This window comes from Coturnix japonica, chromosome 7 (genome assembly GCF_001577835.2).
Source record: "Coturnix japonica isolate 7356 chromosome 7, Coturnix japonica 2.1, whole genome shotgun sequence".
Classification (NCBI taxonomy): domain Eukaryota; kingdom Metazoa; phylum Chordata; class Aves; order Galliformes; family Phasianidae; genus Coturnix; species Coturnix japonica.
In genome coordinates, this window is record NC_029522.1 from 3,299,856 (window position 1) to 3,326,835 (window position 26,980).

General features: G+C 40.4%; 1 protein-coding gene across 3 annotated transcripts in view; it reads right to left on the reverse strand.

Moving 5' to 3' along the window:
• USP40 (ubiquitin specific peptidase 40) overlaps nt 1-25,945 on the reverse strand; it is a 28,245-nt gene extending 2,300 nt beyond the window's left edge. The window contains exons 1-31 of one of the 3 annotated variants that reach the window (XM_015867706.1): nt 25,818-25,945; nt 23,076-23,292; nt 22,550-22,617; nt 21,496-21,609; nt 20,814-20,978; nt 20,154-20,300; nt 18,547-18,690; nt 17,996-18,124; nt 17,360-17,461; nt 16,895-17,002; nt 15,576-15,897; nt 14,780-14,861; nt 14,035-14,206; nt 13,188-13,272; nt 12,654-12,724; nt 11,226-11,542; nt 10,758-10,884; nt 10,050-10,107; nt 9,646-9,699; nt 8,592-8,680; nt 7,797-7,883; nt 7,271-7,307; nt 6,002-6,066; nt 5,405-5,479; nt 4,664-4,790; nt 4,097-4,191; nt 2,798-2,916; nt 2,349-2,414; nt 1,909-2,119; nt 1,126-1,221; nt 61-155 (exon numbers count right to left, since the gene is read on the reverse strand). In XM_015867706.1, coding sequence (XP_015723192.1) covers nt 61-155; nt 1,126-1,221; nt 1,909-2,119; nt 2,349-2,414; nt 2,798-2,916; nt 4,097-4,191; nt 4,664-4,790; nt 5,405-5,479; nt 6,002-6,066; nt 7,271-7,307; nt 7,797-7,883; nt 8,592-8,680; nt 9,646-9,699; nt 10,050-10,107; nt 10,758-10,884; nt 11,226-11,542; nt 12,654-12,724; nt 13,188-13,272; nt 14,035-14,206; nt 14,780-14,861; nt 15,576-15,897; nt 16,895-17,002; nt 17,360-17,461; nt 17,996-18,124; nt 18,547-18,690; nt 20,154-20,300; nt 20,814-20,978; nt 21,496-21,609; nt 22,550-22,617; nt 23,076-23,274 — 3,626 coding nt within the window. In that variant the 5' untranslated portion in view covers nt 23,275-23,292; nt 25,818-25,945. Of the gene's footprint in view, nt 1-60; nt 156-1,125; nt 1,222-1,908; nt 2,120-2,348; nt 2,415-2,797; nt 2,917-3,959; nt 4,001-4,096; nt 4,192-4,663; nt 4,791-5,404; nt 5,480-6,001; nt 6,067-7,270; nt 7,308-7,796; nt 7,884-8,591; nt 8,681-9,645; nt 9,700-10,049; nt 10,108-10,757; nt 10,885-11,225; nt 11,543-12,653; nt 12,725-13,187; nt 13,273-14,034; nt 14,207-14,779; nt 14,862-15,575; nt 15,898-16,894; nt 17,003-17,359; nt 17,462-17,995; nt 18,125-18,546; nt 18,691-20,153; nt 20,301-20,813; nt 20,979-21,495; nt 21,610-22,549; nt 22,618-23,075; nt 23,293-25,713 lie in introns of those variants that run through there. The other 2 variants (XM_015867705.1, XM_015867707.1) reach the window with 2 other exon arrangements.
• Nucleotides 25,946-26,980: the final 1,035 nt, after the last annotated feature.

Sequence of the window (26,980 nt, forward strand, 5' to 3'; positions counted from 1 at the left end):
TGTGCACTACAGCAGCAGTATTTGTATGTCAAAAGAAGAATAAAAATAAACAGGCAATACCTTTTCTTTTTTTCTAACGCAAGCTGCCTTTGCTTCTGTTTTCCAACATCATCTCTCACCGTGCTGAAGTCCTTACTGTCATCAAGGAGAAGGTTCTGTTGTCAGAAGGGATACAGAGCATTAGTTTATTTCTATCTGCCAAAACTACTTCCCACACAACACTCTGCTTAAGTAATTTTACAGCGACTTCTAGTTAAATGCAGACAACTTAAAGAGGCCAGACAACCAAAATTATTCAGTTTTATTGCCAATTCAGAGCTCAATATCTTGCCGTTTTATTCTTTGTTTTGTTTAAATCTGTGAATAGATCGGTAATAACTTTGAAAATGTAATGGATTTAGATTTAGAATATGTGCTGCTCTCAAGTTTTATCCTGAGTTGGAAGAAAAACCCAACTGATAATGTAAGGGCAAGAGAAATCCAGTTTCATTTGGATAATGCTCAAATACAAAGCAGTACAGGAGGGGGAATGGCTGTTTATGAGGGTGGGCAGTGACAGGACTAGGGGGAATGGTTTTAAAGTAAGACAGGGCATGTTTAGGTTGGATCTTTGGAGGAAGTTTTTCACCCAGGGGGTGGTGACACACTGGAACAGGTTGCCCAAGGAGGCTGTGGATGCCCCATCCATGCAGGCATTCAAGGCCAGGCTGGATGTGGCTCTGGGCAGCCTGGGCTGCTGGTTGGTGACCCTGCACACAGAAGGAGGTTGGAGCCAAATGATGGTTGTGGCTCCTTTTAATCCAGGCCGTTCTATGATTCTATGACTCTCACACTCATAAAGCACGGCAGGACAACCTGTGAAGCACCGCCCTCTAGTGCCACCAGCGGGATACAAGGGGAGAAGCATGAAGCTTCCGACTAACTGCATAAGAAATGAAGGGGGGAAAAAAAAAGCCCAGCAAGAAAAAACAAAATGTATCAACAGCAACTAATTCCCCCTGTCCACAGAGTATTCTGTCACATTCACACCCCAGCCCTTTCACACAGATGCAGCAGGATCCAGGAAAACCAGGAAGAGATTTGTTTACCGCAGAAGCAAAGATTTCCAAAGCCAAGTTAATTTACCTTCACCCCAATGATGTCTCCATCTTTCAGGTGATATGGTGCTGACAGTAAGCTCTCCTGTTTTTTCTTCCGTTTTCTCTTTGAAATTTGCTGGGTCTGAATGAAATCAAAGCACAACAGTAAGATAAGGCTGGTTTCAGAGATAGATCTGCTTACACTGATTTTTGTTGGCAGTTCCTGAATGTGGAGGGTCCCCACTATTCTTCAAAGCCTTATTGTCATGAAAATCAACTGTCCAGTTTGCTTTCTGTACCTCCAAGAGCAAACATCATCATCTTCCCTTTCCCACACCTCCCTCTTGCAGTTCCCTTCCATAAAGCTCAGTAAATGATGCTCTGTGATCAGCAGTGACCCTCAGCCACAGGATCTCCTGCAGAGCAAAGAGCAGCAAAGCTCTTATTGTGTTACTTCCGCACATGTCTGAATAGACTGAAACACTCAGGCAAAAATAGATGTTTTTCTTCCTATGCAAGGAAATAGTAACATGGGAAAAGCCATTATAAAAAGAGTGGCTTATCTTGTGCCAACCAGACTGCACTCTAAACCAGGTGAAAGTCTGCTGACCCGTGGGGTAATCCAAAAATCACAACACCTTAACTGTGATTTCATGAAGACCTAATCTAATTCTTGAAGAAGGAAACCACCTCCATCAGATTTACCTCCCAAATCACATAGCAGGGACTTAAGGCTACACATTCAAGCATGTCTGTTGAAGAACAGCAGCACAAACCAACGTGGACATTTCTCAAACCAGCTGTTGCATTCTGTCGTTCCAGATCTTACCCAGCTAGATATTGGCAGCCACTCAAATTTTTCAGGGAAGTATTTGGCTATTTCAATTTTATCTACAGGGAGACAATAGTGAGAAGCCACTCTTTGCCTCAGCGCCCAGGTAGTGCATTCTTTGGAGATATTCCACACCAAATCCATGGAGTCGTAGTAGTCCCTTTCCCCTGGTATTCCCATCTGTACTCGAAGCAGCAATTCACGTGGGCTGTCATCAGGAAGACAAAAATAAACCAGCCTTGCAAACCTTGCACTCAGAATCCAGAAATCCTAGTTTGCACCTCCTCCCCCCTCTTTGTTTCTAAAGCTCTACCAGAGAAAAATAAAGATAGCCCCCAAAGCATTAGAGACATCTGTCATTGTGACAGCATTGAAGTAACTAGATTCTAGTCTCTTAACTATACTGCAGTAAGAAATAAAGCTCTTCAAGAACTCACCCCAGGTTCTCTTCTTTCTGCAAAGGTTCTATGCAGATTTCCACTCTGGCATCCAGCTTATATTCTCTGAAAATAAAAAGATGATAAACACCTTCAGCTGTGTATTCTAAATGCACAAGTAGAGAAATCATAATTCTAGGCAAGTAGATCCATGCTGACCTGAAAAACTAAAGCAAGACACCATAGCAACAAAAAGCTCAGAAAAGTACCAGAATTACATTTAAAAACATTTAAAGTTTAGCATAATAAACACAGTATGAACAACTTGTGCTCATACCTTCCCATCCCACAGCATCTGAGGTGAAAAAAGTGCTCATCAGAAAACTGAAATAATCAGAAAAGGGTTTTATTGGTCTGAGCTGGTTCACTTCTCCACCAGTCCATTCATGCAATCCAGTCAACAGTCACCCTGTTGCAATGCTGCTTGAGTGTTTTAGTACAAAACCCACCTGAGTGGCTGCTTGTTGTGCCGTAGCAGCCTGCCTGGTCTCCTGCTTTCCACTGTCCAGGCTCTGAGAAACGTGGGCAGTGGGATAACATGCTCTGGGCACTGCGGTAAGGTCAGAGCCTGAAAAACCAAACAGTTCTTCTATGATTTTACAGGTCAGTCTGCTTGGGAAAAAAATAAAAGAACAACTGATTCTCATTGCTAGACTGAAGCAATTAGAAATAGGGCAAGGCATTTAGATTTATTCCAGCTTGAGGCTCACAGGTAGTGAGTATGACCAAGAGATCTACTCTTCAACCTCACAGTGAGGCAGACTTCATTCTCTCCCAACACAAAAGTCTCTTAAGTAGGCAACTTATTTTTAACCATCATCATTGGGAGGGAACGAGGCTGGAAGGATCGCTAGCACAACCTCCAACCAAGCGCTGGATAAGCTCCTTTGAAATCATACTGAGCACGCAATACCACACTAAGACAAATCTCATTCATAAGATGCAAACAGGCACAGCTTTTCTTATCAGCAGTTTGGATGAGAATGTGAAACTCAAGTTGTACCCAATATGGCAAAGTATTGGTATGGATCAGAATCAGAAGTGTCCTTTACTACCCTGTTAAGTAGAGCAATCAACCAGCTAAATAACAGATGAGCTTTGTGATCGATTTTAATTATTGTCTATTAGGCTGTTGTTTTTCCTGTTTTGCTGGGTTTTGTTAGTTTGTTTTTGGTGGTTTTCCTTACTGTTGCTTTAAGTGTATTATATTCATAGTTTTCAGGTTAAAAAAAGAAGAGCAGCATTAAAAGGCACCTTAGTTTCTGGCTGAAGAAACTAAGCTCTACCTTCCTGAGTGACAAAAGTGACTTTCGGTGCATCAAAAGCAACTCTTCATTCATTAGATTCAACATACAAAAAACACGCACAGAACTAATACAAGAACAATGTGGAAATGGAAAGTGGCTTTTTAGGAAGTGCTCGTATATGTGTGTGCTTATCATGAATCATCTTTACACCGTGAAATAAAAATTACAGCTGCAAGCCAAAGTTCCAGATGAAGTGCAAGAAGGCTTTTGCAGCTCAGGACACATGACAGGTAGAATGGCAACTGCAGGGAACATACTAAGGAATTATCTGAGCTACATGCTCAAGCTGCCTCTTGGTACTTACCACTGAACATGGCATATAAGCAAATGCCATATCAGAACATACTGGAGACAAGGGAAAAGGAAATAAAAAATAGGTATTAATATAGCTCAATGAATCACAGCGTTGCTGTACATTTCCAACACAGGAGAACATCTAACCTGCATCTTCAGATCTTCCAAAGAAGATTCGCCTGCTATTTCTGTAATGCCAGCATAGCACAGATCCGTGTCTGCCTGGATGCATTCTGGTGAATCTTCAGATGGGGGCAAGGAGGAGAAGAGGGAGGAAGAAAGAGACAAAAGAAAAATGAATATGACTTCACACGTTTTCCTAAGAGATAATTCACTTGTAGGTGAGGTTTCACTTATAGACTGGAGTTAGATAGAAAGAAAACAGTTGATAAAAATACACTTCTGGCTGTAAAACAGGAAGAATTCAAGATGAATTCTACACTGTAAAATTAAGACCAGTTACTCAAATTCATTATTATTATTAATTAGTGGCCATGACTGTGAAAGGCAGAGCTTGTTGCAAGGGAAGTTGAAACTGTTCTTCCCTACGCTACCAAAACAAACACGGGAAAAAGACAAACTGAGTAAAATTAATGAGAAAAGGCTTCAGGAACACTTTAAAGCTTTAGAATAAAATGAAGGTTTTGACTCTGAGCCCTCAGTGCTATCACAGACAATACAACTTCTCCTTAAAAAGTAAATAATCAAGCTCACCTCCTGCAGGAGACACTTGCAAAGCATCCATCTTACAGGTCAGCCCATTCACCTGGTCTCGTGCCTTCTCTCTGTGTTTCGTTTGACTTGAAGACTTCAACCACCAGATCGGTATCTTCAAGAAACCCTGAGATACGAACACAAAGTGCCAGATAGCCTACGTGTTCCAATGCCAATTACGCTCCTCACAGGGAGAAAGAAACAAACACCTTGGAATTGGCATTCTTTATACAAGTACTACTTGGTGAAAAAATAAATCCAGCCTCCTGTCACATACTATCACCATCCTGCTCTGCCACTGTGGCATCTACAGATTGAACTGAGTGATACTTGTCTGGAGATTTGGACGTAGATGCAACCTTGCCAGAGGAAGCTGGACTCATTCAACTGCAGTGCTGTGCTCTGCTGCCTGCCCAGGGCTCCCTGCAGCCTTTCAGCCTTCAGTTCCAACTTCCTTCTAGCAGCCTGTATCATCTGAGGTTTGCTGGTGCAGAAATCTTACCTGACCGCTGCTGCCTGGAGCTTCCCAGCAGGGTCATCCAATTTCAAACACAACCCTCAGCACAAAATCTGACATAAAAATTACTTTTTATAAATAAAAACCAACCCCCAAAAAAACAGAATTTTGGACTAAAAATACTACAGCTGAAAAACTCTGAAATAATCAAAAGAAGAAATTACTTTTATGCTCAAGTTTCCAGATTGTCAGCTGACTAAAGAACACCATCTTCTAACTTTTACCTTTGAGGGAAGCTTCCCTTCAGTTACAACCAAAGTATCTCCCCTGCAAACATTAAGTTCCTTCAGAGTAGCATCCTGTAGGAAGAGAAAGCATAGTTGCCTTGTGAGCCTGTATGTTCTTAAGCTTGGTTTCCTAGCACATGATTTATTTAGTTTTTGTGCAATGCATGCAAAAGACTTGAGGTGTTTTATACTTCTGCACTCACGACATGAAGTAGTATGTATGCAATACATACAACTTTGCAACAAGATACAACCATCACATCTATAGCAGCCTGCTACTGTGTTGAGCTCCTTCACACCTCATAGCAATCAACACCTCATTCTTTGTAGATACAAGCATCCTCCATGTATGCTGATCCCAGACCTTAGGTAAATACAGATAAGAGACCTTGAAAACAGGAGGCAGTGCCTGAGTTTCCCATTTAAATCTATGGTTGAAATGGCTTCATATAGTTTTGTGAAAACAAAACACTGTGCTGAGTTACACAGCAGGCACCAAAACACCACTCAGACCTCCTCTGCAGGAAGAATCTACAGAACAAGTGGAACAAATAAGATATTATATGATTTAAGTCAAAACTAAGATCCTCTTACTTCCTGACTTAAAGCCTCTCCTGCTTCGAAGCACCAGTCCATCCTTCTCAAATGCCAGCTGTCACCTACAAACAACAAAAAGGAAACATGGAAAACTAATGAGTCCATAACAGTATTTCAGGGGGATAGTAGGGAAAAAAAGAGCACAGGAAATCCACACACTCTCAGCAGTGATTGTTCAGGCTGTTTTGCTTCTTTAAGTATTTTAAAACCCCACTCTGATAATCCAAATCAAGTACCACCTCCCAAGCCATAACAATACCCTTTGTTGGGTATTGTTCTTCCACCTGCCTACCACTCCCTTCTTTAACTCATGCAAATACTCTTTATTCTTCGCAGTGTACAAATCTGACTTTTATAACCAAACCAAAGCTCACAGATCACTCCTGTGGGAGAAAAGGACTACCCTGGGGTCCTTTTAAGTGAAGTCTGACACTTCTTTGGGAGCAGCCAGATTGCAAATATCTACACACAGCCAAATTTAATTTTCCAAAAATGGACATTGAAAAGAAAGCAATGAAAACAAGCCCATTGTTTCTCAGCAGTAAAATGATACCATAGGGAAATAAAGGTTAAGTTTACATGTTCAAGACATCATTCTCTACTGCATTCACATGTACAAGAGCAAAAGCCTTCATTTTCTCTTGGGCTGCTCAGTGTGTATTCTGACAGTAACACATTTCAGGAGCACACTTATGCTTGATGGTGTGTGGTTCAATTTGCAGCCATCACTCTGCCATAAGGTGTTGAGCAATGAGCGCTTAGTACTAAAGCTGGGAATCGGTGCCACTCCACAACACCATCAGCATCAACAGCATGATGTACAATCAGAAATCCCAGTCTGATGCTGGTGCTCTCTCTCTCTTTTCCTTAAACCCAATGCAAAAGTTCAGGGACAAAAATTGCTACCATCAGATTCCAAAGCAGTGTCCAAAGTGTGATCTCATTCTATTAACTTCTTTTTGCCAAGTGACCTAAGAAAATGGCTTTTTCCTTAAGAAGTTAATCTTGCAGCCAAACACCTCCACCTGCAAGTGCCCCCAAATGAGCAGTCCAGAAACAGCAGGCTTTGCTGTATATCAATTAAATATACAGCTGGAAACTCTGCTGTCAGTTTTCACCAGGGCTGTAATCCCCTCCCCCCCATCCCCACTTACATTAGAGACACAGAAGTGACCATAACAAACTCATTTTTAATACCAAGAGCTGCCTTATAATTCTGGAAATGCCTTAAGATATACTATTAAATAACAATATAATACAACTAACCTGATAATCCAGATTTTTCCAGCATTAAATTTAGACACTAAAAAAAAAAAACCAGCCAAAGAGTTGAGACTTGTTGCAACACACAGAAAATCAAGTTTCCAATAGGTCAGCACTAAAATTTTCTCACATAAAAAAATATCCAGAGTAATTAAATTCCTGTTCAATTCCTACACTCACATAGGCACAGAGTATTTGAACCATACATTAAACATTTAAAGATGATTACCTGATTTCCAGCCTGTACACAACCTATCACCCTTTACAAAACATACAAATGCTGTCTTTGCCTGATGGAGGACACAAAGTTCCACTGCTCATTGGCATCTTCTTGGATTTTTTCCTGTTTTAACTGTGAAGCATTACTAGGAGTTAAAGGCAGTCTTCCCCATTTGTCTTTTAGAGCTGAAACACTGCCTTTGAACTGGAATCTTAACTGAAGTCACACGTGGGCATGAAGCAAAAGTTCTCTATGAGCAGCAGACCTTACACGATCATAAAAAGAGCTTATAAGAGAATCTAGACTTACTTCTTTCACAGAGGCAGTTTCTTCCACAACTATTTCCATCTCAGGGCTTGTATAGTGGTCACGTTCAATAATAAAATATAAAAAGAGCTAAAAACACAAGTGTAAATGGTTCAGATTACATCTTGAAGTACAGGAATACTGAGATACAGCTCTCTCTACTGCATGCAGTTACTGTACCCAGTATCAGCTATTTCATGCCAGCTATCAGTCAAACAGCACTGAAGCTACTTTTGGATACAGCAAACAATCCAAGCAATCTAGAGAAGCACATGCAATCAAGTTATGGCCATCAGGGGAGCTCCATAAACCAGTTGTGCATGTGCTTAGCATGCTGCAAATGAAAGAGAAAGCCTGCCAGCTGTATTTTGGCCCTTTGATCTTGAGATCTTCAGAAATATACATGGCTTATTTTTCCTCCTCCATATTGTAAATATGCACATATAAAATTTAATGTCTCCCCTTTCTTTTTTCCACTCAGTGCTCTTTAGAAAAGTACAGACACATCAGATCACGGACAACTGCAAACAGACTAATGATAAGTGATCTACTGTTAGTCAAATGAGCCGTATTAACTGCTGACACTTATGCTCTTGGCCTTTTGCAACTGAGCTAAGTGGTGCAAACTTCCTCGCCAGTGCATAAACTCTCACTATCAGCAAGCATTTTCTTCCCCCCCATGGTGATTTACCACTACAACCATTCCAAAAAGAAGAAGAGGACCACAGGAAATACTGGGAAATGTAAACAAAGCACAAAAGCAATTCTAGTCTCTATTCAGTCGCTATTCTGTTATACCTGAGTGGAGGTTGGAGCTTTTCCACGACACAGCGCTAGCAAGCTTCCCATTTTCAGTTCTGCCTCCTTGACAGTATAATCCTCAGGCACTTCAGGAAGAAGAAAAGAAGGAAACCATCACAACTTGCTGCTTAGTGAAAATATCCACTCACTTTGCTCTTTAGACAAAGATAAAAAACATTCAGTGACATTTAAACAACTTATTTATCTGTGTTTACAATAAATCCATAAGCCTTCTATGACTAGAGTATATCTGTATAAAGGCTCCTTCCCAACCACCTCTTGATATATGGTGAGTAACAGAAGAATTTAGATTGAAATGGACATTTGCAGGCTATCTGACCCAAACCTATGTCACCTTAGCTACCAAAATGTATTATAAGAATAGTAAAGATACAGAAGATATTTACCAGCAAACACAAAGCTGATCTGCCCAATTTCTTATTGCTCTCCCAACAGTGAGAAAAGCAATGCTGGGGCCTCTATTCTACTGAACACAGGCCCTCAGGAACTCAATGATATAGCAGCAAAGATATCACATGCTCATCTAAATCAAAGCAAAGTCTATCAAATCAAGTCTACCCAGTAACCCAACCTCATCCATCACTACTCTAACAAATGTATTTAGTCCATTTTGTTTCAAGAAACAGAAAAATATGGAACAAGGACTGCTTCCTGAACAGTTTCAAAGCTGCTCTGCAATGTATTTGTTCTCTAATGCATTAGCTATGATTCACAAAAGATTAATAAACTTCTCAGTTTCTAAAACAAGCACAGAGGACAGAAGTTTGTTAATTCCCAAAGCCTTGAAGAACACGGCCTATGGTCAATAAACAACAGCAGGTATGCTGGTAACATATTGCTCACTGGGCATGAAAGTAATACAAGCAAGCTGAATATTCAACTCCTAGTTGTTTATTGGTACTGTTAGTAAACAACACAACTGGAAAAGAGAAAACAACTGCTATGGTTGAATTTGGAAATTAATGGAGGGAAGCTTCACATCTCCCTGCTTATCTTACAGAATGACACCAATATAAGCATAGAAATTTACCTGGAGAGAGAAGTTTCCCATTTCTGCTAACAGGTCTAAGACAGCTTTCACTTGCTGCAATGGAAGGGGGTGGGAAAGAGAGGTTAGGTGTGTTAAGTAATTCAAATCATAATAAATTTGGATGAGACATTCTGTTTGACAGACTGGAGCACAAGAGATTCCTTATGCCCATCAGGCAGCACTTCTGTGCCATGCAGGAAGCTGAGCACTGACACAGGTTGCCCAGAGAGGCTGTGGGATCTCCTCCTTGGAGATCTCCAAAGCCACCTGGGCATGGTGCTGGGCACCCTGCTCTGGGTGTCCCTGCTGGAGTAAGGCCTGGGTCCCTGCCAACCCCAGCCATACTGTGAGCCTGTGACATCTTAGCATTACCAGATTTGTAAGTAAATCCACTGAACACTTACCTAGCTCTTCCTCTAGCTGTAGCTCATGTATTGCTTTCATTTTGATATCTGCCATCACCTAAAAGAAAGCAACGTTAACACTTCTGAACAAAAAATCTAGTTACACATCTATTGTTCAAATGTCAGCCCATGAAAGGCAGGTTGTTCTTACTCCTGCTAACATTATACACAGCTAAAAATACATCTTTTATTACTATTAATACATAACAATATGATACCTGTACATCTACTATATGCAACATACTTGAGGAAAGTAAGTCTTACAAACAGAATTCCAAGGACAAGAAAACAGCCCTTATTATTTTCCATTTATGAAACATACAAATAGTTTGGTAAAGTTTATCTCATACTTGGCACTAAGCAGGACTTCATTCTGTAACAGGCAATATGCTAAAAGCAGAAAAGGTATCAAGGAAAACAGTATTTTTCTTCTAATCCTGTGCTGAAAGGAAATATTTTCCTCCTCTCAGGTTTTGTTTACTGGCATAATTTCAAACATACACCTCCAGGATGGTCCAAACAGACTAACACACTAACTGTGCTGTTTCCAATTACCAGAGCTGTGTTGGTACAAGCTTCATGCTACTGTCTCACAACAAAACATCAGCACAAATGCTAAATCCAATCCTCATTAACCGGCCCAGCTTCACTAGCAAAACTTATCAAGGCAACATCTGGTATCACATCCTGAACAATCAGACTGCTTACTGTTTCAATAGTGGCAGTAATTTTAACGTGCTTCTCTTCATCATCTGTTCCACAGAAGTTTTTCACCTGGAGCCAGCTGATGTCGTACGTAAAAGCAGTCAAATTACCACTTGAAATATTCACCAAGCTGTAAAAGTGAGCAGCATAAAGATAGTCAAAGTCAGGCAAACTGTATCTTATCTGGGCTAAATTGATAAATATCAAAGCTCTCACCTAAATCAGTAATGCCTAGATCATTTACAGCAGCAGCTTTAAATACAACCCAGGCACCATTAAATTAACCTGGAAAAACTGTTTTGGCAACTGTCTTTCAATGGGAACAGAGTCTCTGATGATAATCCAGAGACTAATAATACCTGTTTGTTTCATGAAATAGACAAATTTATACATATACATACACACACACAGCATTTTAACTAAACAGATTTTGCCACAACAGCCTTATTGCTTAATCATCAAAATGGTTACCTCTGGTCATGGCTGTCCAAGATCAATACCGAACATCCATCTGTCAAACCAACAGTTTTGATTGTTTCCTTCATGTGTTCTTCAAGAAGAACCTCCCAGTTCTTGGTTTCTTTATGCCCCGAGTCATTTCTTAAGATTATTCCTCCTGATGGTGCCAAGGCTCTGCACAGATCACTGAGTTTCGCGCTGCATGGAAAAACGTGCTGTGATTCTGTGAAATGCTGACCCTTCCCTCCTTCATTATAATCCACCAAACGAAGAATGTTTAAAAGAACAGGTTCATGATCGGGGCCTGCCATCACCTTCACGCCACCAACCTGAAGAAAGGAATGCAAGGTTTACACAGTGATCAATAACACTCCATTGTAAACAGCAATAAGAGACAACAGTAAAAATGCTGCAACAAGAAGGTGGACCCTCTCACAGCATTAGGAATAAACCAGCTTTGACCAAACGCCTTCTGAACAAAGAACTAGAGTCACTCAAAGGTACTAAGGAAGGGAAAGCATAATGCTAAGGTATGTTCCAAGTCTATAAGTGCAGTAAAAACTAACTGTGAAAATAGCTGACACAGCCTCCATCAAAATAAAGGACAGTGAAATTTAGCCCCATGGGATGTTAAAAGAAAGAATAATAATGTGACTGAGGCTGTACATATTGAAATCTGGCCTTCCTGATTCTCAGCCCAGGTCAAGATTATAACTCTTTGCCACAAACACCCTGATTGTGTAGGAAGCTGCAGTATTGAAGACCTGGCCGAAAGATCAAGCATGAGTAGAACAACTCTGACACTCAGAGGGAGTTTGTTGGTTGTTTTTTCTTTGATTGCTTCTTTTTGATAGATCAGTAAACACTTACTCTTACAACACAAATCTTTTTGAAGCGATGTTTTTCTCCACAACAGATATGGAAGGAAAACTTCTATTTGTGTGAATACAATCACTAAAACACGTATTTGAAATTTAAGTAGGAGTCTAAAAATTAAAGGCATGATTAAGCATTAAGAAGGAGCACAATACTTCAGGGAGACCAAACACAGTCTGCCCCAATTCACTACGGAGCAGAAATTTCTGTTACCATATTGCCCACCTCTTTCCAATAGGCACCAGGTCTTCTCAGAGCATACTCCAGCATAACAGAGCAGTGCATTCATACACCTATGAATCTGACCATATAATCATCTGCAATCCTATGAATCTGACCATATAATCATCTGCATTGCATAACTCTAACGAGAGCCACACTGTACATCAGACAGAAGGGAACAGTGATAAATTGTCAAAGTGTCATTTTCTAGATGAGGGTAAGTGGTGTCTCCAAATATTAGCACACCAGCAGCACATCTGCAAAACAGACTGAAGCTTCTGGGAATTCACAGCTTATGTCTTCAGAACTGACAAGGAGAAAGAATTTTTGGTTCTCTTTTACCTCCTTCCCATTCCAGACAAAAATGTCTGCTCCATCAGCCAGCCCAAAGCAGTCCAATGTCAGCTCATCTCCTAAAAAGAGCAAATTGCCAAGCTGTTTAGAATGCAAAACAGTTGTGCAGGGTCAGTTGTAAGCTGATAAATGCTGGCATATTCTACTACTCTGTCTAAAGTCTATCATTATATAAGTTTCTGCATGATCAGAAGTTACAGTCAGGCTTTTTTTCCCCTATAACCCTCTCTTTCCTATCATTTCTACCTACTAGTTAATTATACTGATAGCAAGTATTCACACGTAAATTAAGGTAAAGATCTAGATCATTATCTTTTTGTCAGCAAATCACATAATATTTATATTGCACTTCACAAGTATTACATAATAGAAAGACTCAAGATGTTTAGTTTCACTGTTAGGCAGAGTATTTGCACATAAGACAGTATGAGACTCACAAATGTGCTGCTCCAAAACACTTGACATTTTACATCTACGGTGTCTACACAAATCACATTGAATTCTTATGGGTGGTAGCCTTACCATCAAGTATCTGATAAAGGTGCAGTCCTGCTGGTAAGGGCTTAGCACTACTGAGAACCATGTCTCCTTCCCAAGATTTCATCATCTAATTGATAAGAATAGAAAAAAAAAAAAAGATAAGACTTGAGGAAACAATAATTCTAACCATTCAGGATTACAACATTGCCAAAAGCTGTTAGAGGCCACCAAGCTCCCTTTCTCTATTAACAGCTCATTGTATTTCCTTCAACAAGACCAGAGGCAAAGAAAGCACACAACAGTATTTAGGACCTGTGTTTTCACACTAGTCACTGGATAGGCTAACATGGTTCCAATTGGACACCAACCAAAGGTTGTAACCTATAAGCAAACAATGTTTCCAGAGAGCAAGTTAGCTTTGTTTCACATGTTTCACATGTTGACAGGAAACCTTCCGTGAAAGGTCACATTCCTTTAACGCAGCAGAGTACAATTGCAGACCTTGCATTCAATAGCTGGGTTAAATTTATTATTATTTTCTTTTATTCTCTTTTAAATGACTCTAAATATACCCTATGGAGACCAGAGAAACCCTTGAAAAGGCAAATATTGGTCTGTCAAAAAACTGAACTTATTCTTAACATTCCAGAGTTCTGTAAAGAAACAATTCTTGCCCAGTTATAAACCTTTTCAGCCAATTAAAGTCTACTTAAAGCTTCACCGATCAGTCAGGCTTTTAAATACTTGAAGGACTGATCTCAAACCAATGTCTCCTGCTAAGAAAACTCAAACAGCTCCCAGCCTACCACACGTACTGATGAAAAATCTCGGATTGAGATTCATATTGGTATGAATATGTGAATAAATGCTTATTTAATAAAACAAATACCTGGAATATTGATTGTCGAAGGTCTCCTAGAGTTTTTCTTCTGTCAACAGTCAGATCCAGAATGCTCTCCTTCCAGCTAAGGGAAGGATGCAAGGCCCCATTGTGAAATTTATAACATGTGCTCAGATGGAGACGTATATCAATGCTGTTGTTTGCCGAGTCGCACTCCGCTCTTGAAAGAATAACACAAGAATAAAGTGATGAATTTATTGGCAAATAGCTAAACTATTTCAGTGGTGCTTCTGCGCAGTTGTGGTGTAATTGACACCCTCATGACTGAACTCACTGTCACATTCTCCCCCCCATGAAGGAATACGCAAAGCGCTGCTCTAAGACTTGGATGATTTATATAGTGTACAGTCTTCCACATGCACAGAACATACTGTTAAAGGGCTCATTCCTATACCTCGCTTTGACCTTTCTGAACAAGATGATAAATTCTGCCTTTAGGGATGTGGAAGCTTTTGTTTTCCAAGCTGTTACAGATAAATGCACTCAAGATGCAAACACACAAAAAAAGAGAAACCTTGTGGAAACTTTGCCTTTTTCTTCTATAACTGTATCCAGTTCCATTAGCAAGAAGAAGGGGAACAGGACAAAATTCATATTCCTTCACATCTATGATAATGAATCATTTTAGTATCTGACTCTACATCTGTTCTATGAGTTCCTTTCATTTTAGATCATTTCTGAGATACGTAGATGAAGAACGCTGTTGAAAAGACTTGCAGTTACACTAACATACCTCTTTTTTTGCAGCTCCATATTAGCAGCATTCATTTCATTCAGAAGATGTTCAGGAATTTGGTACCTTGGATTTCCTCGAGCTGCAACAAATAATATAATTTAGTTTGGCTTCAGCTCAAAAACCTATTTTGGTGAATGAGGAAAGCAAGATGAAATGTTACAATAGTAATCATTGAAAATCTGAGGCAGCAACATTGCAACCTTTCATAATCGAGCAAATTAAATAACAATAATCAGAACAAGAGCTTTCACATCTTCTGTGATTACATCTGTTTTTCCCTAAGGGAAACTGATAAATGAAAGCCATAAGAAACAACCGTTATTTCTTTCAGTAAGGCACATTAGAATAATGGAATCAAAAAATCTTTTGAGTTGGGAGGGATCCTTAAAGGTCACCGAGTCCAACTCCCCTGCAATGAACATCTCTACAGCACAGTGCTGGCTCGTGCCCAGCTACCATCCACCAGGACCCCCCTTCATCCTCACATCCTCCAGCTTGTACTGACACTGGGATTGCCACAACCCAGGTGCAAGAGCTTGCATCTCTGCTACCATTTGTGAAGCATATTAGAGAAAAGTCAGTCTCAGCTATAGCCAATTAACTGTTCCCAACCTCCTTGATGATTACTTCCTTGTATCTTGAGTTAACTTTTTTCAGTCGCACTAGAAGACATCTGTATCCCCAATACTCTGGGAAAGGGCAGAAAAGCCCCAACTACCTTCATCCTTCTGAAAAATCTCAGTATCATATCAATGAAGGAAGCACCCAGAACATAAAGAGAAATTCCGCGTACCTTCAGGAGGTCTTTTCAGCTGAGACTTGCGATAGAACAGCATGTAGGCACTCTCTTTACCCTGAAATTGTTTCTCAATATCCTCCTCTTTGATGGGCTGGACTTTCGAATCATTCAGATCAAACCAATGGTTCCCAGCACAACTCTCCTTTAGCCTTGGAGGTGCTTTTTCAGAATCCCACTGGATACCATTCTCCTCAGGAGGGCTTTGGAAAGCCTGTCCTTGAAAATCTGACTTAAATGGGAGCTTGTATTTTTCCTTTAAACCAACTTTATTTTCATCAGGGCTGAACTGAAATATCTGGGGATGATTCTGCAAATACTAAAAATAAAAGCAAGGACAAGGCAAAACAAAAGCCTTTTAGTAAAGGAAGATACTCAGTGTTAAATATAACATTGCATCAGCTGGTTGCATCAGCAATGTGACCCGATTTGTCCTCAAATTCATACACACAACCCACTCACTCCAACTGATTCCTCAATAGCTATTTTCTGTGTTCAAGCACACGTGAAAAAACAAACAAAAAAAGCCACCATACTAAGAATAAAACTGGAAGACCATACATAAACAAACTCCCCCAGAAAAAAGGGAAAGAAAAAAACACAGCCAGACACAACCCATATGTCAGCGGCAGTAATGGTCACAACACTGGGGCGCTCAGAACTTGTTTCTATGCATTGTCTATAGAGGTCAAAAAACAGCTCCCTCTGTGGAAGACTCACATTAGACGTCACAGATATTTTAATAATTTATTTGCAATGTGTGCTGTCAGTCTTATTAAAAAAGAGCTACATGATTTTTCCACACATCTGTAACATAAATGCAAAAGCATTTCCTTGAAGTGCAAGAAAATGAAGTAACTACTCAGACAAACAAAACTTGAAGCATTAAATTCCATGAATGTACCCTAAGCAACTAAAAAGTGCCTCTTTATTGAAAATCTTTTTCTGTTATGACTTCAAAGCACTGCTGTATTTCTTCTTTAATTCTCATCACTGCTTCTACATCCAAGTGGCATTACTGCTGCTGCAGGCTCATCCACAGATGCAAGTGAGAAAATATATTAAAGCCAAAGCTGACTCTATTGTAGACCAACAATAAACAATATAGGTGGAAAAAAGCTTTCAGGCTGATAAAGCTGTTGAGCATCTGATTTGTGTTTCCCATACCATTAACGTGCCCTGCAAACAAATGCCTCACACACATTATCTTGCTAGCCCAAGTGCCAGTATTTTCAACTGCCACCCTATTGATTCTTCATTAGAAATATAAAGTTACATTCACAACAAAGAAAGAAACTAACAGACACGCACATTACCTTTCGTAATGCTCCATACTGTTTTCGGTATTTCTTGTTCCAGGACACCTTTATTTTCTCCAAGAATTTCTGCCCTAACTGATCCACAGGGATTTGTTTACATTCTTCCTACAAAGAAATGAAAAACTTACCATGATGAAGGTCACAAATGCCAAAGAAACAGCACAAAGAAGGCAATTCTCAAGTGATAAAGTCATGGATACTTGTTAACAAGTCTGAGTTGCATTCTGTAACAGCTTAAGCAAGCAACTTAGAAAATACTAATAAATACTAATAAAAAGTCAGTCTTCTTTGTATGAGTCGCAACAATTCATACTAAAATTGGACTATATTATGAGTTTCCAAGCTTACTGTGAAGCGTGTCAAGAGTTCAGTATTGCTAAGCCTGCCTCTTGCACATTTCAGCCCCTTCTTCTGGGTTCCCTAATATCTAAATTGAAGCAATGAACTCTTTACATACCATACCTCTGATAATATCCCTTTCAACACTGCCAGTGGATTTTCTGCTTCTTTGACATTTTCATTATCCCTTGAAGGTTTATCTTCAATCAGCCTATCGTCATCTTCCTGTATAAGAGAAACAGGACATTCACAAACACTGCTGGCAGTTTTCAGTCTGTACTAAGATTTGTATATGCAGTTTAGAACTGTAAAGCAAATCCTCCAGATCTACGTTTCAGAGGAAGCTGTGCATAATAGTTTAGAAAGGACTGTTCTGTATCTGGATGTCACACGGAGATACCCAGTTCATTGCACACCAAACACATGGCAAAGATCACTCATTCACTACCACAACAGTGGAAGCAGCTTGCAGCCAGCTCACTGCAGTGCATACACACCCACTGTCTGATTCTGCCCACCTGCCTCACAGCAGGCAGCAGGAATACAAAAGCCGGGTACTGTGAGAGGCAGCAGATCAGAAAGCTAAAGTCTGCCACAGAAACCTTAATAGCTTCCAACATGCAGTGGTGGCCAAAAACCAGCCTTTTCAATCAGGTAAAAGAACAAATGCCTCACTAAAGTATTAATTAGCTTGGATGATCTCAATGCTTTTCTGAAATACAAGAGACAAGGAAAAAAACAACAACATTTAGCACTTACTTGTAATTGCCAGTTTCCTAATTCATCCACATCTCTGATATAAACATGATAGTGTCCTCCATAGCAGCCACCTTTATGTATAATAACAGAGAAGAGCTCATACATGTACTCTGAATCATCCATTTCAGTCTTCAAAAAGAAAAAATAATAACAATAATAATATATGTCAGCAAGTCTTTCACACAAGGTCACTCCTACACTATCAGCAGAGCTTCAGATATCTCTCTATCTATGCCTTTGCACATGCCAAAAATGAAGGGGCATTTCAGTGTTGTGGAACACAAGCGTGGACCAACATGATTCTGAATAACAGTGGAAAATGAAATATTGCAGTATTAAAATAATGATACATTGATGCAAATAATAGAAGAACTCAACCTGATGCTTACAACCAACTTATTTTGTTTAAAGGACTAGAGAACATGGGAGAACCCCACAAAGTTTCTTTAATATCTGGCTTGGACTAAATGCAAAATTATAGATACCTTGCCCTTGAGATATCAGTTCTCTGCTGAGCATATAGAAACTTGAACAAATATAACAGTACAAACCTGCTCGCAAAAAGGTCTCAGATTTATCTGGATAGGGAAGGTATAGCAACTAGTTTCCTTGTATCGTTCACACTTCTCAAAGTCAAAGTTAAACCTCAGGAGAGAGATGGTGAGAAAGGGAGGCAACTTATGTAGTTTGGCCGACTGTAACACGACAAACAAAAAATGTTATAAGCATATTGTTAAACAGAATAACCTTGCTTTGGTCAATTATATTACTCTGTTCTCTTTACAAGGAGGCAGACAAGACTGGTATTTTCATTACTATGTATCTAAAGCAATCAAGTTCTTTCCTTTACATTGCAGTCTACACCCTAGGTGATCACCAGTCCCATATTTAATCCTGCTACGAAAATGAAGGAGCACACTGCTGAAAAATCAAGACAGATATTTCCATCTGCTCTGACTATTGGACTGCTTCTGAATTCAATAGAAATGGTCCAAAATACACCAGCAGAAGATATCACAGTTGGCATGTTGCTTAAGATAAACCAGATTGATTGAAGAAAACAGCATTGACTAAGATCTGTGGCCTACAACAAATTAGCATGAGGTTGTACCCAGTGTATCCTGGAAAGCTACAGACACCCACAGAACAATTAAGCCAGAGTTAAAATCTCTCTTCATTTTATTTTATTTATAGTGGTGAGAAACTTTAAGCAGGAAAGCCAAACATCCACTTCAGTAAGGCAGAATCATTTAGATTGGACCCTTAAGATCATCAAGTCCACCTAACACTTAATGCAATGAGATCAAACAACAAGGTGTTTAAGCACAACAGAAACACTGGTGCAAAACCCAACCAAATATCCTGTATCACCTCTGAACATAAGCACAGATTTAGTTCTCAAACACGGTGTTCTTCAACATCTGATTTTTTTTAGAGGTCACAACAAAAGAGGGTAGAAAATAACACCCAAACACACAGAGAATACTTAAGAACTGGAGGAGTGGTATTGCTAGTTATGGGTCAAAGTGCCTAGATGTGCACAGACATTCTCTGTCAGGGTGACTCAGCAGGTACTTCACTCACCAGCAGCACTGACCTTCTGCAGGCAATAGTGACCACACACACTGCATATGCTGCACCTGTGGCCCCAGTCACACTGCTGATCTGCAACTATGCAACTTCGTGTTCAAATTCCAAATTTCCCTTGTCTTAAGTGGATGATCAAATTTCAGAGGTAGCCAACCGTTATCTTGTAATTCCCTTGAACTTAGGGAAGTTGAACTCAAACACTTAAAAACAAGCCACTGGCAAATCTTTCTGAAGTCCTCTAAGGTACTGATTAACTGTGACTGTCCTCAGCTTGCCTCTGCACCTTTTCCTTTCCACATGAAAGATGATGCAAGGTTTGCTTATCCTGATGCAGAGTGGTTACCATCCTACTCACCATTACTTAAAGACTGCAACAACATTCAAGTCAGGAAATGGATCACATAGCTGAGGTTTAAAATGCAAGTCAATTTTTGGTATGTTCTTGTAACATTATTTTTCTTTAATTTTTTGGTGGAGAGGGCACATGGGCTAGAGGGTGGACAAAGCAATATAAGTGAAGTCTCTCAGTATTAGCAACTCAAACACTGAGAAGGACCTGATGCATTACCTTTGATGCTTCAACGAGCTTATCACAGGCTCCACATTGATACAAGTTCTCATTTTCAAAGTACTCCTCTTCCACATACATGTTCCACAGGGCCTCCTCCAAGCCAGCTACACCTTTTACTGCCACTGTTAGGTCTAAGAAATCTTCCTATGCAGAAGTAAAACAACAACGAGATAATAAGTAGTGTAAATCTAGGGTACATTCAAAAGATACTCATCCCTCCTACCACGATAGATGCGAGCACCCATTTTGCTTTTGTTATTGGCAGGGAACAGGAAAGAAACAAAACATGAACCCACACACCCACAGATACTTTTTTAATTACAAAGAACAGCAAGGCAATGCAAAGATACATTTTACTGTTGTTACCCCACTGTTCAGCTGTCTTTTAACCACATCGACAGGCAGAACTCATCAACTCAGATGTTATAATTCTTGCTGATTGGTTGGGTTGTTTTTTAAGCTCATGAGTCACATCTTGATACACGTGGCTTTGAAAATTCCAGCTGAGATCTAGCAACAGTCAGCCATGCACAATTTCCACACATCTGCAAGTCCGCAGTGCCCCAGCCAATATCCAGATTCACTATGAGCACCAGTGACGCTGCAGTAAGATGTCATCTAACAGAAACCTAATTTGGAAAAGCTTTACAGCTTTACCTGTCTCTCACTGATGTTCTTGCATTCTTTACAAACAATCTGGTTGACAACAGTCCCGTGGTACAATCGATTAATAAGGTCATGACCTGAAGTGCCCACAAGGGAAGTCTCCAAAGCACTGAACAGAATCCGATTCAGTTCCTGCACATCATGCTGCCTCATTTCCTACGCGACAAAAAAGAAACTCAAAGAAATCAACTAGTGCCACCTGTTTTGCTTAAAAACAACTTCAACTATGCATGCCAGAAACCTGTCTCAATAGTTACCCAAGTATTTACTACTTGGAGAAACATTCATTAGTTGTTATTCCTCATTGAGTCATGCTTTATGAAGTAGTTACAAGCACATAAAATATAACACACGAGAAACAGTTTCACCTATGTAGATCTGCACTAAGCTCTAGGATGCATTACACAGAAAACAAAGTTAAGTAACTAACGGACAGGCAGCCTAATTACTGTTGAAAAAGCATTCCTGCTAAAACAGTGGTACAGCTACTCCAAATGTATTCAAAGGAAACATTTTCTCCTGTTGCTGACTGGAAACAACTGACACATACTGCATGTGGAGATACAACAGCACAGAGAACAGCTGGTCCAATTAATTGCCAGCTCCACAGCTTGAAATATTTTAAGCTAGTTTTTAAATGTCAGACTTCAGTATCAATGGTGCTGACTGGTACCTCGTTGCTGTTCCAACCAAAGCTCTCAGTAAGGTCTGTTGTAGATGCAGCCTGCTGATCTAAGAGCAGGAGCTGAGCAAATAACCGTTGAAGCTGTAGTGGAATTATCCGAACCTAGGAATAAAAGAAACAAAAATATCTATCAGATCAAATCAACAATTGAAATAAAGTTATGTAATTTAATCAAAACAAACAGAACAGAACCTATGTTAACAGATCCACTATTAACGATGGCTTTCATAACTTGACTCTCATCAGAACATCAGCTCCCAAACACGTACAACCCCTCCATATTCAACACAGTCATGGAATATGAGCTTTGTGATAAAGCGAGACTGTACAGGTTTAAATTAAGCCACCACCAAATCACAGAAGGACAACTTTGTTATTTTTCATAACCCTGAAATCTAAGAATGCAGTTACAGACAAGCTGCTCCTTGTTCAGTAAAAAGACAAATGGTGAGGTGGAAGGAGAAGGGTCAGTGCCAACAAGCATTATCAGCTGCTTATTTTTACCTTCAATTTACAAAGGAATTAATATTACCAAGCAATTAACCATGACACATCAACCCAAGGTCTAAAGAATGAAACTGAAGTAGTTCAGTAGACATGCTAAAGTAGTCAATTTTAGTAAGCACTAATAAAATAAATACTAAATTCCAGTCACATAATGTTTTTTTGTATAGGTGGGCTGTTAAACCTGCAGAACTTCAATGCAATCACCCAGTCTGCACACACTCCATTTTCCTTTCTGTTTTTTTAACTGGTGGCAAATCAGTCATTGCACTGTAGCTTTAGTTACAGTGGAGAAAAAGACACCATACAAGCTTTGGGAGCACTTCTGTTTCCATTAAAGAACCTCTGCTATCCAACTCAAGGCTCAGCACCTTATCGTGGAGGAAAAGCTTATAGTACTGAAGACTTGCATCTGTGTGCAAAAAGGATTTCAACCAACCATTCTTTCAGTATCAAAGTTCATTCACTGTCATGCAAACACTGTTTCAAACAATACAAATCAACACTGAACAGTAAAAATATAGAAGGTTTTAAATACTTTTGCATCTGGTTTGCTGACATCATCCAGAGTCCCAAGTTCTTCAGGTCCTAGAGAGAACAGTGCCTCTGTCATTGTAAAGAGAAAGAGACACGTTAAGGAAAAAAGGTAATGACCTCTCTTTGAAGATTTATTTTGTTACTATTGCCAAATTTCATCATAACATCATGCAACATCTCAATATCATTTATCATTACACCTGGTTCAAGCTAAAAACATGTCAATGTGGAGATGTTTAGATAGCAAAACACTGATTTCTTCCCTGAATTGTAATAGTTGCATTCCAAAACAAAAGGCATGTTATGTAAAGCAACAGCCTTATTTCCACAAGCAGTAAATGCCTAAGGTACAAAGCATAGTACAGATCTACATTGTATGGAAATGACAATACTAATTTTAGAGACTTAAAACTGGTTATACTGTAAGGATTCTCTTGAATTCAACTGAAATGAACTGTTTATGCTTCTGGTGTTTCTTTAATAAGAAATCAGAAATGTAAGTCACTACAAGGCTTTGAGCACAGTACCTCTGAATTCTGGAGTGAACAGCAGAGTCTGCAGAAGGGAATTGAGGTAGCAGGTCCCACCTTGATTTTTGATACCACTGAGATTGGTGAAATCCCTGGGAGCTGGAAGCTCAGAATCTCTGGCCTTGGATTTCTTCCCTTTTCCATAATGATTGTTTGATATAAAGGAAAAATCCTCTTCAAATAAGTCCCCAAACATCGTGAAAACAAAACAGTCCTTTAAAAAAATAAATAAATAATCTATTTACTATGAAAAAAACGCAATCAAATCCATCCTCCTCAAACCCTCAAAGGTCCTCTTGGCCCAACTGTAGAACTTGCTTTGAGCTCTTTAAAAAGTCTTATTCTCTTCATTCTAAAAACAAACATCAGCTCCATAAAGAAACACACGTTAGCATAACAAAAAAAAGCAAATTAAAACCATTCGTCTCAGCATGCTTTTAACTAGAATCAACTTTGCCACATTTCAATCTTGAATCAGCACAAATACACATGCCAAAATAAACAGGTCATTCTAAACACTTATTATTAACTAGTTTTCAAGGTACTTGCAGGAAATTTCTGTAAGGTCCCCAAAATTTGTGAATATGCCTGCACTGTGTCTCTCAATAAAACCACAAACACATAAAATCTGTCTCTAGCTAGTTCAGATGGAAACAGTGCAATTCATAGGCAGAAATACAACAATGCTTTAGCAATATATTTTCTTTGCCTCCAAATGTTGAGCAAGCCAGAAACTCAGTGACAAAAGAAAAAGAACACCTTCTATTTGCTGTTTTGTTTTTTTTCCCCTCCAGTCTTTTTGGTAGCTCTATGACAAGATCCCACACTTAAATCCCTTTTGTTTTCTACTTGCCACTCCCTAGTTTCACTTGCCATGCTGCAATATTTGTTTTAGAAATGAATAATCCATGAATTACACTGAAGCACTGAATAATCATTCCCTATCTACCTTCACGTCCAATTTGACGGTTCTTTATCACACTAATCCAAAAGCCCCCGTGATGGATGCTTTGGAGGCATTCAGGGCCAGGCTGGATGTGGCACTGGGCCACACCATTACATTATTTTAGTCCTTTTGCCTATTTTTAATGCAAACAAATATGCTCTGAGAAGCTGACTATGAAGCAGTATTGAAACATTTACTCTTATTTCTTTTATAAGACTTTTTTTTTTTATCTCTTTATACAACACATACCCATTTTAAAACTCCAAAAGTAAAATCATGCAGTTGGAGTAATGAACACATACAGGGAATAAACCTTCTTTCAAATGTCTTTTTCTACTATGAATGCAACTTTAAAACCTTGACCTCACCTCCCGTGCTTCAAGACATGATTGATAAGTCCAGCACCCTCCAAAAGCTCTCAGCCTATTTTACAGTAGGTGTGTCATATTTATAATTGAACTAGACAAATATGATGATTCATATTGTTCTCATGTGAACACATTCTTTGATCCTATTAGGTTTGCTCACAATAAAAGTACACACACACTTGGGAAGCTGACCGAGCACCCCTCACCACTGCAGAGTGAAGGTAAGTGGGACAGTGCCAAACCCTCTCTCACTCCTTGCTTCAGGACCCTCAAAACATTACTGTGTCTTATTCTCAGCTGGGAAGGAATTGTTTTCTTTAAAATGCCCAGGGCTATGCTGTGTTTTGGTTCCAGGAGTAAAACATTGGTAACAAACCGATGTTTACAGCTGCTCTTAAGCAATGCTGTAGAGAGCCAAGGCCATTTGTAGCAAAGGGCCTGAGGAGCTGGGAGGGAATAGAGTTAGCACAGATAACTTAAACTAACCAAAGTGATGTTCCATACCACATGGCGTCAAGTAAATGGAGTTCCGAAGGAGGAGGGAGCTCATTTCTCTCTCTTTTCTCTACCTCAGTAAATAATTTTATCTCAGCCTACAAGTTCTACTTTGTTTCCAACCTCCCTTCCCCCCATCCCCGATCCCCCCCATTCCCCCTTCGCATCGGGAAGCAGGGAAATGTGAGGAAGGCTGTGCGGTGCTGAGACACCTGCTGGCTTAAACCACAACATACTGCCAGCACCTTCCTTCCCTTAAAAGTCATAAAATACAGATTAGAGACATAAAAATCACAGCATTGCTCCGGCTGGAAAAGACCTTACAGCCCATTTAGTTCCATCTAAGTGGCGTTTGGGGCTGGTTGCCAACAAAAATGGTTGCCCAGACCCCATCCAACCTGGCCTTATGGCACCCACAGCTTCACCAGGCAGAGGGTGCCAGTTCCTCACCACCCAATGAGTAAACAATTCCTTCCTAATATGTAATCCAGACCTCCCCTCTTTCAGTTTAAAGCCAATCCCCCTTGCGAAATCGGTCTCCTTCCTGCTCCTAAGCTCCCTTCAAACACTGGAAGGCTACAACGAGGTCTCCCAAGCGAGACCAGATTCCCCAGGCTGAGCAACCCCAGAGCCCACAGCCTGTATTCATTACAAAAATCATTTTCATCTCTTTTAGAATAGCTCTGTTTCAAAACCCTCTCAAAGCGCCTCCAGCTGAGAGCAGGAAGCCCTCAAGGTCCTGGCCCAAAGCTGGGACACCCTGAGAACGCAGCCCCCAGCCCCCTGCGGGCCCCCACCCCATCACCTCCGCTATCAGGCTCCCCACCTCGGCTCAGCCGCCTCTTCCCCTCGCGGGCCGCACCCCCACCCGGCTCCGGCTCCACCCCTCCAGGTAGCTGCGGAAGCTCTCCACTCTCCGCTCGGCCTTGCCTTGGTTCCGGCCAGCCAAGAGGCCCGATCCACACCGCTTAGAACAAGCAGACAGCCCCAAACCGTCGCCTTTTTATCGCCGCCGCCATTTTTGTTTCGGCGCGGCGCACAGCGCGCTGAGGGCCGGCCCCGCCGAGCCTCATGGGGGATGGAGTCCGCTGCCGCCGCGCCGCTAATGCGGGATGCAGCAGTTCTGTGCTTTTATTGTGGGTTTAGGTTGGAAGGGACCTTAAAGATTATCCAGTTCTAACTCCAGTTCCAAGCGCTCTGCTCTGGGCAGGGGTGCCCCCCCAGCGGCTCAGGTAGCCTCCACAGTGGGGCACCCACAGCAGCCTGTACTAGTGCATTACTGCCCCTGAATAAACAAGTCCTTCCTAACATCTAACCTAAACTTCTCTCTTAGCTTAAAGCACTTCCCTCTTGTCCTGTCAGGACTGGAGTCAAAACTGCCCCAAAGAATGCATCTTAAGATGAAAGAGTTCCTCCATCATGCCCCAGCTATGCCCTTCCCCACTCAAGCATGAAGTTCCCAGCTGTCTCCTTGTGTGGATAAATCAATTTCAGAGGCAACCAACTGTTATCCTGCGTTGCCCTGAGCCCAGAAAAGATTAAACCATAAACAAACCCTTACCAGATAATCAATAAGTGAGACCCTGGCAAACCAGCAGGCAAATATAAGCTCCCTTTAAAGTACTGATTAACTTCCCTTGCCCTCAGTTGACTCTGCACCCTTTACCTTTTGGGATTTTTCAATCATCATGATGCAGCTGAGAGTCAACAGTGGAAGCCAAAGCTGAATATAAGCTGCCCTCTGCACTTCAGCTAACAGTCATGTCTGATAGCTAGGCCCACATGTGAGTCTCTCTAGAGTCCAAGCCATAGAAGGTGTATAACTTTACTCATATTAAGTATACCAAGTTACATCTGATTCTACTTGATATCTGTATTGGTGAAGAGTTTCCAGCTGCATAACAGAAGTTTCATGGCCGTATCCTAGACTGTGAGAAAGCTGCATCGCTCCTTGGAAGGAAGATGCTGGACTTCAAATTCACAGATCTGTGCTTCAGATGCCAAACTATCTTCTCCAAATGTCCCTTCTTAGTGTTATATTGTAGGCTGTAGGGATAATCCCTTCCTGGTAGCCCAAAAGACTTTGTTGATCT